This window comes from Coccidioides posadasii, chromosome 3, assembly GCF_018416015.2.
Source record: "Coccidioides posadasii str. Silveira chromosome 3, complete sequence".
Classification (NCBI taxonomy): Eukaryota; Fungi; Ascomycota; class Eurotiomycetes; order Onygenales; family Onygenaceae; genus Coccidioides; species Coccidioides posadasii.
This window is the reverse complement of record NC_089409.1, coordinates 598,742-612,466: the sequence shown is the minus strand read 5'-3', so window position 1 is coordinate 612,466 and position 13,725 is coordinate 598,742. Positions and strand designations below refer to the sequence as shown.

Here is a 13,725-nt window from a genome sequence, read left to right as displayed (position 1 = left end):
CTGACCTTTGGGTTCACTCAGAGTGGACGAGGAATCACACGGCGTCCAGGATTCCACGGCAGCCTGCTTTCATGTATCCAAATCAAGGCGGAATTCCCTGCTCGTTGCCATGGACAACACCTGCTAAAGTTCCTTCCCCATTCCTGGAGATACGGGCATGCGATTTGATTTCCCAAACACCCTAAAACTAACCCAAGTATTTCATTACCCAACTGATTCTACCGCAGGTACAAAAAGCTGCGCTATTATTACTTCTGGCCCTTTTCTTCCTCGCTCTAGTTTCATTCTTTTAAGTTTTAGAAGCTATTCGGTTATTGGGAATCATGTTATCACGGGATTACATTTAACTACATTCATATCTTTACTTGCATTCTTGGTCCAAAAGAGATTCTTTCATCCTCATGAGCGGACATGCCGAGTCTCGTGTCTCTGCCGGTGGAGATTATCCTATGTATCTCGGACAACATTGGCATATCCAATCTCAACAGCCTCGTTCAGTCTTGTGTCAGATCCTATTACATCCTCAATAAAGATCTATACAAGCTCGGCTCACTCAAAGGACTCGGCCTCCACCACGTTGCAAAAGAAGGTCAGATCTCAGGAGCCATGAAGCTCCTATCCACAGGCTCAGACATCGACCTGATGATTTTGGTCCCGCTTAAGGCTTGTTCCTCTCACCGAAATGACAACGGCCCCGTCCGTTTCATCCGTGTCAGCCGCAAGTATAGAAAAGGCCGGCTACACATGACTCCACTGCACTGTGCTGCCATGTACGGTCAACTAGAAATGGTGAGATTCCTCATTGACCACGGTGCCAACATCGACAAGTCATGGGGTACTAAGGCATCACCCGTCTACTTAGCGGCCTTTATGCCTACCCGAATATCACAAAAATGCTTTTGGATGCTGGCGCTTCCATGGCTACTAAAGGCCCGGGCGTTGCCTCGCTTCTTTCCTGCGCTGCCACAGGAAATCAGAGTCAGAAGCCATCATGCGACGCAGAGCGCACACGGTTAAAGTTGTGCTTGATGCCAGTGCGCCGTTTGAGGCTTTTCAAAACGAAATACCATTTCGCGAAAAGTTCCTATTTATATCTTCTGATAACGAGCTAGTTAACGCCCAGGTGCGCCCTGATAGCGACTCTCATGCCCTTCTGAGATCCGCGGATATGTATGATGACAGGACCCGCGATCGTTTGCAGAAGATTGAATCTGGGTTATACGCAAAGGAGGTGGCGAGTAATCGTTCGAAAGAGGCCCCTTGGCGGATAAAACCGTCGGAATGTGTGTTTCCAGATTCAATTTGTGACCTTGATAAGGAGTTGGAAATGCCGTCATTGGCAGATCTCGGAGAATTTTCGGAACCCGATGAGACGCTGCTGGATGAAATGGCACTTAGCCCTGGTAGTACTAGAGAAACGCAGTCCCAAGACAGTGGTCGATTCATGCAACATACTGTAGGGAGCGACAAGGACTTGGGGTCAGATTGGGACACGAGACTGCCAGCCGAAATTGAAAAGCTTGCTGTCAAACCTGAAATCTAGGCCATGTTTGTTCGTTGGTGGGTGGCTGGTGTTACAAGGCGTGTTATGTTGCGATTCATGTATTTTTATGGTATCCCTTTTAATCGGATTAAAATTTGACATTGAGATTCGCTTAATCCTAAGTAACTAATGTGAATGGTACAGATCATCTGAAAGGAGCCAAAAACAACGCTACATCATTGAAAGACATATATCATCCCTCCCCGATCCACACTTACTGTCATCCCGTATGGCACCTCTAAAACCGCTATGTCAAGAATGATATCTAAATGGCTCTTTAACAACTGCTGCTGCTGCAAACTGATCACCGTACTTCGTGGTGGTCGTCCTGCACCGCCCCCCGTCGCACCAGCGCCGCTTTTCTTCGAGCCGGGACCGGCTCGTCCTGCCGCAGATGTCGACGCGCCAGAACTCGGCAGCCACTCTGTCGTAATCGTCAACGACGGCGTTGGATTTGTAATCTCATATCTCGGCTTAGCGGATAAACTTGCCCCGTCGGATATCATATCAGGAGAGCTTATTATCGTCGACGCGTCTGGATGGGAGACGTCCCAGAAACGAATTTTGCGGTCAGAGCCGCCGGAAATGAGGAAGCCACACTTCGATGAGAAGTTGTTGTTGGTCTGATTCCCAGTTGGGGCACTTGGGTCAGGGACATCAAGGCCAACGGCGATGGCGCGGATGCCATTTCGATCGTTAGTGACGCTATTTGAAGACGAGTCGGGCGAGGACGCCATTGCGAAGCGGGAAAGGAGAGATTCGGGCTTTTCGTCGTCGACTCGCCATGGATCATAGGCCTTCCAAGTTGTGTCAGGAGTAAAATGGATGTTTCGGTGTGTTTGCGCGGCGGCAGCGGGGGGCTTGCCGTTGTCATCGGATGCACTACTAATGACAGCGGTGCGATATACCTCTCGGCATTGCATTTTGTCGATATCCCAAACCATTACTTCTGAACCGCTTTTGCCCCCGCCAGTGACGCAAACCCATCGGCCCCGTCCCTTTAGTGGATGTATGAGGAGCCGATTAACTGGCGTACCGCCAGGAAGACCCCATGATTTTACTAACACGCAGAATCGAAGATCCCATAAGTTGAGTATACCGTGCATGGTGCCAATGAGCAGCCAGTTTCGCTTTCTATCGACGCAAAATGTTGTTGGCATTCCGTAGTGGACTGGGTTTCGGAGAATGAACACCTCATTCATTGATTTCAAGTCAAGACCGATAATTTTGGATCGATTGGTGGCCATTAGGAGTAGAGAATGCACGTCTGTACGGTAATGTTCCATCCAAACAGCATACTCATTCTCTCCCCCGGATGGGGTTATCTGATATTGCCGAACAATATGTGGCTTGCCATATCGAACTGTGTCATTATAATTTTGATAATCGATTCGGACTGCGTGAACGCTCCCGTCTGTGGCAGCACTTATGAAGGTGTAAGTGTTTTCCACAAAAGTGACACATTTAACTTTCGTTCCTGCGGCATGACGGTGCGTTTGGCGGGATCGTGGAGTCAAGTTCTTTTCCAGGCGAGTCGTATCCCACACCTTAACAGTACCATCGTCCGAAGCAGTGACGAAAAAGGCATGATTAGGTGCTACAGCAACTCTATTGATGGGACCTGTGTGTTCGCCAAAGAGTGCAACCAAATTTCCCTGTGGTCTCCAAGGTGTATTTGCTAATTGCCCGCTGGCTTTTTTGATCGGACTTCGACTAGAAACCGGAGCAACAACTGGCCCAAAATCAAATAGATCGGTGGGGTAATTTTCTGCAAAAACTGCATCGAGGAGCTTCAAGATCGTCGGGTCGTTACCACGGTACGTATGGTTTGCTCGATATTGTCGAACGGGCTCTACTGCATTTCCACTATTTGAAGCTGCAATAGTCGGTGTTTGAGGTGAGCTCCTAGGGAGGGGAGTATCAACCTCCCCGAGCACATTTGTAGAGGTGGTCCCAGTTTCGGCATAGGCTTTGTAGTTCTCTTGGCGATTAAGAAGGTGGATTGGGCTGGATCGGCGCCTGATATCGTCGCCTCTGGCTCTTAGATATGAACTCTCTGATCCTTGTGCTGATGAATCGGACCTGACGAGTGCCTTCCCTTGCCTCATCCGATCGCCAGTATCTCTTCGCTCAGCATCTGAAGCTGCTGCAGAGGAGCTCACGGATTCCGGCTGAACATGTGGAGGAGAGGTAGCTGTTGAAGAGTCGCATTTCAGAGATTCTAACGTGCGTTGTCGAGATAGAGTCGACACAACTTCGGAACTGTGTTGTCTACCGCTGCGACCGATACCATGCCTTCGCAAAGGATCGTTCCCATCAATTGTGCTCGAAGCGTCCAATAAGGCGTCTGCAATTGTATGGGTCTTTCTCTCGCCGTCTGACGGGTAGGTTCCCCTTGCAGGTGGCTGTGAATGTTGTTGCCTTGGTCCTTGCTTCTTATCAAAAAAAACCGTTTGTGGTGTTATGTCGTATTGACTCAAGGGAACAATATCCGGTACGACCGCTTTCTGAGTCCCTGAAGGTCCTTTGAGCCTTCTCGTAGCTATGCGCCAGATGTACTCCTTTAGAGCAAGTAGTTTAAATTCGTCTTCCGGACCCATGCCTAAGTTTCTGAGGCGGCCGATCCACTGTTGATCTTCTTCGTTTTTCGCTATATTACTCAACGCTGATCGGCGTAATTTCCCAAAGTTTGTAGCTGCGGCACCACCTAAGATGAATGTGCCATCTTGGGCCGCCGATTCCCAGAAGACCCCCTTTTCCGCCTTTATAGCCCAAACCTGGGACATATCATATACGTTTTTGGGGAGCGGCCTTTTGAGGGCATCCAATAACTGAGATGTCGAGATATCCGTCGTATTAGCCTTGAGAAACGGGCGAACAAGAGGCGATACAATACAGTATTTATCTGCCACGGACAAAAAGGATGTGGAGGCAACCACAAAATTCACAGCAGCCTCCCGAATCCAAATGCTCGGATGTACAAAAAACCGAACAACAATGTAGAGAAGATCCCAGGTGGTTGACCTCTGGAAAAGACCTAACCGAGCCATGCTGGCAAGTGATCTGAGGGCTCTCTCGACAACAAACTCTTCGGGATCAGCCATGGATTGAACCATGAGTGGAAGAATGAATTCTTCAAGACTGATACTACCAACGTACGTAGCAACCCCAACCACCGCCTCGAAAAAGGCACATTTGAGAATCCAGTCCTCGTCGTTCAGATATGTATTCAAATGGCTTAAAATAACCTCACTCGCTTTAGGGCTGCCAAAGAACACGCAGAGACTGGAAACAGAGCCTAGAAAGGCGCGGCGAACGGAGACATCGGGATCCGTTAGAAGTGCTTTTGCATGAGCTTCAAAGAATTCTAACAAATCCACGCGAGCAACATCATAAAGATTGTGGTACGAGGCATCTTCCGTCCAGCCTGTTTCAGACCCAGCTGGGATTAGAGCCATTAGACGGACATCAGATCGCAGTGCTTGTACCATATCTAAAATTCGAAGAGATGTGTGAGCAAGCGAGGCAATACAAGAGGCATATGCTGCTCTGACCGTGGGGCAGGGATTGCCATTCGATCCTAGTATAAACGGTTGAAGCCTTGGAAACAGATACTCCGGGAAAATGTAGGCATTAACCGGCGATACGACTTTCACCATAGCTAAAAGCTGAGTCAGTGTGCGGATGGCTGCAACCTTGACAACGTCTGAACGGTCGTTCAACAACAACATGACGAATGGTAGAATTCTGTCCAGTTTTGCTTCGTCGGGTACCCTCTCAGCAAAAGCTAGGAGGATATCGCATGCTTTCACTCTAGCAGACGACTTGGCGGTATTTCGCAAGCTCGACACGACCAATGTGAGGAATATCAAGATGCCATCTACCTCGTTCGGTGGAGATTTAGCAGTCTGGCTATCGGATGTGGGTAAATCCAGTTGCATAATATCAGCTTGATGAGTTAATAGTGGAGTGGTCTCCCTCGTCCCACCTAGGGCAGTTTGAGGATTCGATCCCAAAAAATAGGATATTTTGTCAAAATCAAGAAAGACCCTCTCGATCCTATCATCCGCTTCATGTAAATCTGCGGCATTGATATCCATTCGCATACGGCCCGACGTCGGGTCCGTAATTAATCCCATGTATTGGTGAAGAAAACTATAAAAATATTCAGGAAATGTCTTCTTGCGCCAGAAGTTCAGGCATTCCTCCGCTGAGTAACGCGATTCTGGATCGATGCTTATCATATGTAGGATTAGCTCCCTGACATCTGGATCTCGAATCTCTGCTAGTGGGCCTTGCTCTGGACTGTATTCGCCTTTGCGATATTTGTAAAGTTGGCTTAACGTGAAGATGGGCGATTCTAGGAAGAGTTCTGCAATAACACATCCAGCGCTAAAGACATCCATAGCCCAATTGACCTGGCGGTCTCCTGGGTCTTCTCCAGCACTTAAAAATCGTTCCGGTGCAAGATAGCAAGTCCTGCGGCCAGAGGTGTCGAAGTAGAATGAAAAGTCGGCAGGATTATCTTCAGGAAGAAAAGTTGGTTTAAAAGACGAAGAGAAGTCGGACAGGTACACCCAGTTCCACGAAGTAACCAGGACATTTTCAGTTTTTATATCTCCGTGGAAGATATTTTGGGAGTGGCACTCACGAAGAGCACACAGAAGCTGAAAGATTATCCACTTCTTTTCCATATCCTCTAAGAAAGGTCGAGTGCTACATAACGTTAGATGGCTTTATCTTCCTTGATACTCAGAATGCGACGGGAACATACCTCATTCGATCATACAGAGAACTATGTATGTATTGCCGAACCAGATACCCTCCAGTTCCAGTCTCGACAATCCGCTGATATGAGAGGACATTCGGGATATCCCTCAATATGTTGCGTTCGCCTGAGAAGCTGTCAGATGGTTGTCACCATATAGTGGAAGATAATACCGGTGGGACAGACGCCTGATAGCTCTTTCATATGGGTCTAACTGCAAGCTTGGATATGGTTTCATGATCGCTTTAACAAAGACCAGGCCATTATGCTGTCGAGCTCGTATACTTTTCATAAACCTCGCAGTTCCCAGAGATTTCTCATACACAAGATCGGCAAGCTCTGGGATATCGATACCCGCAGACCCTGCCGAGAGGGTGGTGATGGAGTAGCCTTGGCCCATGGCGATCGTGCCTGTGTCATCAACAGAGCAGGAAGGAGACGGTTATTAGAAGCATTCACTGCTATCTTTTAAATTCTCAACTCGATTGGATTTGGTTATATATGGCCCCTGCCGTCCATTGTTTCATCGAATGGAGTCAGCCGCAGCACATGGCGCCGCAACCAGTATCGGGTGAGTTGCACTGTGATTCTGAAATCCAGCCACGGGCACAATTTTGCGACACCCAAGTCACGGTTCAGTTGTGGCAGCAAGCCCTAGAACCGACAGGGCCCATTCACCGTGAGATAGGAATGGTTGATACCAAAAGCAGAGCTGCCTCTCCCTGCGCACGTTCGTTCAATCAGCCGCAGGCGTCGGTGACGTTGCCTGAATGCCAAGCCCGATGACATAAGCGAGGTTGGGCAGGAGAGCGACGGGGCTAACCGCATTCGTCCATCCACTACGTTTCCTTTTTCCGCCGTTTTTGCGACCTCCAACTTCCAACCTCCTCAGCAGCAAACACGTCCAGCGGAGCCCGCCACCAGACAGCCGGCCAGAAGGCCTTGTGGACAATGGGCTGTGTTGAGGACAGGAGGCTGACATGTTGGGATAACATCCGTTTCATGCTCCTGCAGCCCTCCCCCAATCAGAATCCATAGACAAGGGTTGATGAAATAGCGGGAAGCCTTCAGCCGCGCTTAAATGTATTCTTCACGGATGGTTAAATATCATGGGGTCTCCTCTTGCTTCAAATTTAATGGCCATTTTCTTTTGTTTTCATTTTCTTCTCTCCGTCTCCTTCTCCTTATCCTCCGGACATTTGACCCAAGGGGTTCTAACTAGGTGGTGGTTACCAGGCTACCAACTGAATGAGGCGGCCTGTCATTCTTTAGGTGTCTTGCAGCAGCCAGTCTTCTTGCCCTTCTTGAGCGTCTCCAGGCTGGAGCGCTTCCGTCCTTTCGATTTCGAAGCCGCTGTACCATCAATTGCTCTTCCAACCTCCCTCTCTCTCTCTCTCTATATATATATATATATAGAGAGAGAGAGAGAGAGATTAAGGGTTGGTCAGTATAGTGATGGAACGTTTTTCTGCCCCGCATATTCGGAATATTTCAGAGCGTTGCAAAACAAGGTGATAGTTAACGTCGTTGAGAATTATCCTTAGTCTATGCGGCTAACCGCTCGTTCGTCTTTGGGAGCAGCACGTTTCAGGCGCAAAAGGGCCGTTTTCATCTGCCACTGTCGGCAACGCTGGTGCTTGCACCCTATGATACCAAGGGTGATGCCTACTAGAACCTGACGAAATGGCAGACGAGGTTAACCTTCATGACAAGTGATGGAAATTTTTTTTTTTCCACTGAATCGTCAGCAACACAAAATGGGAAAGCTGTTCAAGGAATAGCGTTAAGAACAAGAAGCTCGAAGCTAATCCTTGAGAAGCCTCTGTGGCATATCTACCGCTTTATTTCGGGTGAATTAGCCTCACTTATGACACATGGGACTCATTACCGGGCTTTACTAAGGCCTGTGTCTCCCCGGTTGTATTCTGATCCAGTTACAACTAGAAAATAACCTCGAGAAGTTGCCCATGCACCTTCCAGAGGAACAGACCTTCGGGGAAATATACCCTATTTCATAGCCTCATGCACGAGAGCATCACTCAGGCGCGTTCAGCTCTGGACCTGCACCCTGCCTTTTAGCCTCGTGGATTCCTAGTCGATTCTGAGACATCGGAATTAGATGCAGGCTTCGAGGGACACAGATTTAGCCTTGGGTAGCGGTTTGTGCGGCAGTCAAGGAACCCCGTTTCTGGTTTGAAATACGGAAGGGCGTTCATGTATCATTCAGAAGATTGTTTCACAATCTCCTAACTGCCAATGGTCATTCCCTGTTGCGTCAGGCGGAGGTCGCTAACGGAGGCCGCCGATGGGCCTCAACTGCCCTGGAACGAATATTTCGGGTACTGACATTGGCCGGTTAGCGCTTCCAAGAGCCTCACCTGCGAATATTCCTTGTTAAAGCTTTGCACTGCCTCGAGACATAACAGGACGGTACCTGACTTATTAATAAGATCTACGATCAATTACGGACCATAGGTGACATCGTTCGGGCTCGAATGTGATTGGGATGCACCTTTCTTTTTCCCCAAACAACCCTTTCCTGTCCAGAAGATATGCATGACGCCGGTCACGGCTCCAGCCTCAGCGGCCTCACGTCACAGACCTATTTGGTTCGTATGCGGGGTGTTTACGGCCAGGTTAGGCCTTGTAACCGAGGCTAGACACTGCTTGTACTAGGTCCTTTGGCGCATCTCCACCTAAAATTTCTGCTAAGGGTGTGCTACGAAACGGAATGTGCACTGGCAAGAGGTTTGCGATGGAATTCTCCTTGAAACTGCAGGCAAATACGATCACTCCGCCGCCCTCTTTCAGGATTTTCAGAAGCAGACGCGACAGAACCTGATCCAAATATGATGTTCTCCGTGCGGAAAGCTAATCAACGACCTCCGACACGTTTAAGGTTTAGCGCCATGCAAGATTTCTCGGTGGCTGAATTGATTGGATATCAGGCAATATTTTTTCCAACGCGCTAAAAGACCCTTGAACAATGCACGCGGTTGCGCTCAGTTTTATTTTAAACGACAGGGTATGTTGAGAGAATCGATTGGCTCTGGTGCTACGATTGAAAAGTTCCCCTACCACCCCAACCAGTAAAATCCTCGTCGCATCTGCAGAAGATCACGGTACCATACTATGTTGACCTCATTTTTTACCGCGTCAATTGGGAACGCTCACCAAAAATGGGCATCATTCACCTTGAATTTGTCCATGTTCCTTGATGTTGATTTGACCTCTCTTTCCTACCGTTTGTTCTCATTGCATTTCTTCTTCAATTAGTTATGGAGGGGCGGCTGGCAGTTTTATGGGCTGGGCCGCCCATATGATGGCATCCGAGTAACACCCAACTTCCACATCTGGGTAACCCCATCTAGCCGCTGGAGACTATCAATGATAGTTGGTGTCTGCATACAGACACGCAGCTCTTGTGATTGGTCTGTCCGCCTAAGCCCAATGCCTGACATTCTCGATCCCCGGGATCCTCAGCTTCTCGACGGGCTTTAAAACGAAGATAAATATGCCTTGGGATAAACAGCACTGCCCCTCCTTGCTTTGCTTCCTTCGCCAAACCGTCAAATTCGGATCCTTGCATTGTCCTAAGCGTGATGGTTGACTGGGGTGGTGTAGCTCTACCGGATATTGCTTCCCGCTCTGCCTCTGGGTGAGCCCCGCGCTGCTTGCTGCCTGCATTATTCTTTTGGTTTCTGTTTTGTGTGTGTGTGTTTGTGTGTCTCTAAGGCATACTAATGCACTTGATGGCGAGTAGGGGCAGTGACATTGCACGAGCATAACGCTGCGTATGCCAATGCATCAGTTCTTGGTTCCAGCAATTGCACAAGCTGCTGCGCATTTGGCTGAGCCTGCAGTTCCGGAGGGCCTCGGTCTGAATGATCTGACGCAAAGACATCTGTAACCACAGCTATGATTGACCGGCCCCGCTTGCCAGCTCAGATTCAGCACAGGTGGAAACCATGCAGGGAAATTGGATAGGACTGGAGGCAGATCAGGGTGAACGCTAGGCAGGCAATGAAAACCCAAGGCTTCCGGAAGTGTTCTAGGTGTATCATCGGGCGATCTCTCCGGATCATTGGTGCCTGTTAACAGTGGTGTTAAACGCCTCGCGCCTCAAGACAGCAAAAATACCCTTGTCCAGTAGATGTCTCGGAAATACCTCGCCTCGGCAGAATGTTACGAAGAATGGTTGATTCATACTTTGCGAAGATGAGCAGTATTGATCTTTGAGAGTAAAGAAGAAGGCGGCGCTGGTGTGCGCGCAGTCATTCTGGAATTGTTATGCCAATCCTTAGGTAACCGTGAGACCCTTGCGGCGGCTAGTCAACGAAAGTGCAATGTTTGGTATGCGTGAAAGCCAATTCTTTTCTTTTCTTTTCTTTTTTTTTTTTTTTTTGCTTTTTTCACCCCGTTTTGGATGTTTGCTCTCTGGATTGCCGTTGTGATGTACGGAGTACCCGGTACACACACAAAGGTATTGTGTATCGGGATTACACCGTATGCGCTGCAGGCGGTATGGTTTGGGGGCAAAGTACATCGTATGGAGTATCGCTATCTGCGGAGTAACCAGTCGACGGGCTGTGTGACATCGAACGGGCGAATCAAGGGCGCGAACCAGACTGTCGGGTCGCAGGGGCTTTTTCATTGATCGCATCCTCGATTCCTCCCTTTCTCCGTCCGCCCTCTTGCGCTCGCCCTCCCTCGCCAATGACGATCGGCGGCATTTTGGATCTCCTGCCTGAGTTAAAACGGGTGTGGCTTTTCCGTTTCTCTCGTCGCCATACTAGCTGGTTACGATTCACTCCATTCCTCCATGCTATTGTCTCCGATCCTGCCCTAAACACGACCCATGTCATCGCCAACGCCGAATACCTGACTGCACCTTGTTGCTTTTTTTTTTTTTTTTGGGCCATGGGCTTCGCGGCTATCTAGCCTCTAGAACGATGCCTAATGCATTCATTTGCCCTTCCCAAGGCAGTGTATGCCTTGCGGACACTGTACCCTGTCTTTCCTCGAGAACAGGTTCTGCATCCCGCTGGTCAGTGCAGATGAGCCCTACTTTATTTCTTGCATCGCCAATCGAAAATCTTCCCGTCTTCTACCTTGCAGTGACCCAAACTCATTCATATACCTTCCTCTCTGCCAACCCTTTTTTCCCCCTTCTCTCTTCTCTTATTCCGTTGGTCTTATATACTTAACGTCTCCTCTCCCCAGCTAGCTCAAACTTCCCTTCTGTCTGCCTAGGAGTCAAGTGCCTCGATTTTTCCTAGTTGCCTCCTTGGATGATTCGAAACGCGCACAGCTATGGATCTCAACCCAAGGACTTTCTCTGCTGCTCCTCAGCAATACTGTCCTTCCTATAGATCGCCAATGTCCACCTCTCCCTATCCAACTCCTCCTCAGGCCGATATTCACAGCCAGACACTGTCCGCTCATACGTCGGCGATGGGTGGGCTTGATCTGCTGGGCTGCCTTCCGAGCCAGCAGCTCCCCATCTGTGCACCAGGACATTCTCTCCTTCCGTCCGCAATCAGCTGGTCAACCGACCCCAGCGCTGCGCATTGCTATTCCAATCCATCTCCAAACCTGGGTGAATACCAGGGTTTGGGAATCTATGAAAGCCTCAACACAATTGCGACGACGAATTCAACCTTCATTGCTCCTAATACCCATGCGACCATGCCTAATGCCTTCCTCAGCCCTCCTTCTCTACCTCGGAAAACAACCCACGTTATGTATCAACGTACACCGATACTGGAAGACATGGGCCTACATTACCAGTCGATCCCGCCGACCAGGCAATCTACAACACCAAGTAAGAAGGTGAAGATCAGCCATGATGGTGAAGCAAGCCAGATCGATGTTCAGAGGACTTCTATCCAAGAAGATCCTTTGCCATACCAATACGAAACATACTCGGACCCTGCGGAGTGCAATGAGGATCCGACCACCACATTACTCGAATTGGACAACAACATCAAGAGGCCTGTGCCTGATAACAGGATTACGGGGGAGCCCCGCCGTTTGCAGAACGAGGCGAGGAACACCGCCCAAGCCAGCTGTCCAACTGCTGTTTCAACTAGCAGGAAAAGGAAGCAGGCCCGGAAGGCTAGAACCGCGAAGAAAGGCAAATTTGAATGCCCGAAATGCGGCATGCAGTTTACGAGAAATTCCAATTGCAAGTCGCATATGAAGATACACGACCCGGATCGAAAATACCCCCATAAGTGCACTTTTGGACAGTGTACGAAGCAGTTTAGTCGCAAGACTGACCTGACTCGACATGTCGATAGTGTAAGTTGTCACTGCTTGTGTGCCTAAATCATATTGTTCCCTTATTGATTGGATTGCTAGGTGCATGAAAAGCTCCGTAGATTTGGCTGCTCTGAGTGCGGACATCGTTTTGCGCGACAAGATACGCTACGACGGTAAGTAGATGCGTCCAGTACTACCTGTTATTCCATCTGACTGAATCATCTCCATAATAGACATTGTGAAGATGGATGCAGGAAACAACAGCGTCAGGCCCAGCGCGCTGCTGCGGCAGCTGCAGCTGTAACGTCTGTTTCATCCGCTCTGTCCTACCATGTTCCTCCAGTCTCATACCAGCAACCTGCATCGCCCTCTCCATGCCGAGAGCTAAATTCAGAACACCATCAACATCCCCATTCCCACCAACCGCAGATCAGCAACGCCCTTATGCGATCAGCGTTATTTGACAATGCACACAATGCTTTTTCACAATATACATGACAGCTACGGAGTATGGAAATGAAGTTACAACCCCTAATCATGACTTATGCGCGGAGTGGATATCTAGATGCTTTTTCTCATTGGTCAGAGTTTCTATATAATATAGATTTTTGTTTTTCTTTTTTTGTCAAATACAAACATAGATACATATTCCCCTTGATGCACGAGTAAAGTTTATTTATTTGTCTTTATTTGTACCTTATTTTGGGCACTTTGATGCAAGGCTCCGTAAAGGTTTGCGAATTCCATGGGTCGACATCGGGGAAAAACTCCAGAAGCAAAGATTTGCAATCAGAGAGAAGGAGGCTAACCTTGTTCCCAAAGAAATTGCTTGTGTTTTTCGCGTAGAAGTTTTGTCGAAACTTGGATTGCGCTTCCATTTTGCTTCCGCTGCATCGTGGCTTGTGCTTCTTGCTTTTTCTTCCACGCTTGGCGCCCGTTGATGGACGAGGTGTGTTGCAGCAAACCATTTTTTTCCCCCTCCTCCATTCCCAGCCCCACTCCTTTCTTCAGGATGTGATAGGTACACATCTTCTGCACTCCAGACGGGATCGATATTGTATTTCTTTGTCTGTTCCGTTTTTTGTCTTTTACAATTGTTGTGGTGCTGCTTTGTGTCTTTGGCTTTTTCTTTTTTTTTTCAGCTGGCTTT

At 48.7% G+C, this 13,725-nt stretch overlaps 3 protein-coding genes across 3 annotated transcripts; 2 read left to right on the top strand and 1 right to left on the bottom strand.

Annotated features, from left to right (window-relative positions):
• Nucleotides 1–411: 411 nt before the first annotated feature.
• D8B26_005105 (uncharacterized protein) lies at nucleotides 412–1,543 on the top strand (the record flags this gene model as incomplete). Its single annotated transcript, XM_066124719.1, has 2 exons — nucleotides 412–1,012; nucleotides 1,113–1,543. 2 exons carry the CDS (start codon nucleotides 412–414, stop codon nucleotides 1,541–1,543), a joined length of 1,032 nt encoding a protein of 343 aa, XP_065980800.1.
• Nucleotides 1,544–1,642: 99 nt separating this feature from the next.
• VPS15 (Serine/threonine-protein kinase) lies at nucleotides 1,643–6,711 on the bottom strand (the record flags this gene model as incomplete). Its single annotated transcript, XM_003066663.2, has 3 exons — nucleotides 1,643–6,259; nucleotides 6,318–6,438; nucleotides 6,498–6,711. 3 exons carry the CDS (start codon nucleotides 6,709–6,711, stop codon nucleotides 1,720–1,722), a joined length of 4,875 nt encoding a protein of 1,624 aa, XP_003066709.2. The 3' UTR covers nucleotides 1,643–1,719.
• Nucleotides 6,712–11,624: 4,913 nt separating this feature from the next.
• D8B26_005103 (uncharacterized protein) lies at nucleotides 11,625–13,073 on the top strand (the record flags this gene model as incomplete). The annotated part of the gene is made up of 3 exons (XM_003066664.1): nucleotides 11,625–12,614; nucleotides 12,675–12,748; nucleotides 12,809–13,073. 3 exons carry the CDS (start codon nucleotides 11,625–11,627, stop codon nucleotides 13,071–13,073), a joined length of 1,329 nt encoding a protein of 442 aa, XP_003066710.1.
• Between the last annotated feature and the right edge of the window lie 652 nt (nucleotides 13,074–13,725).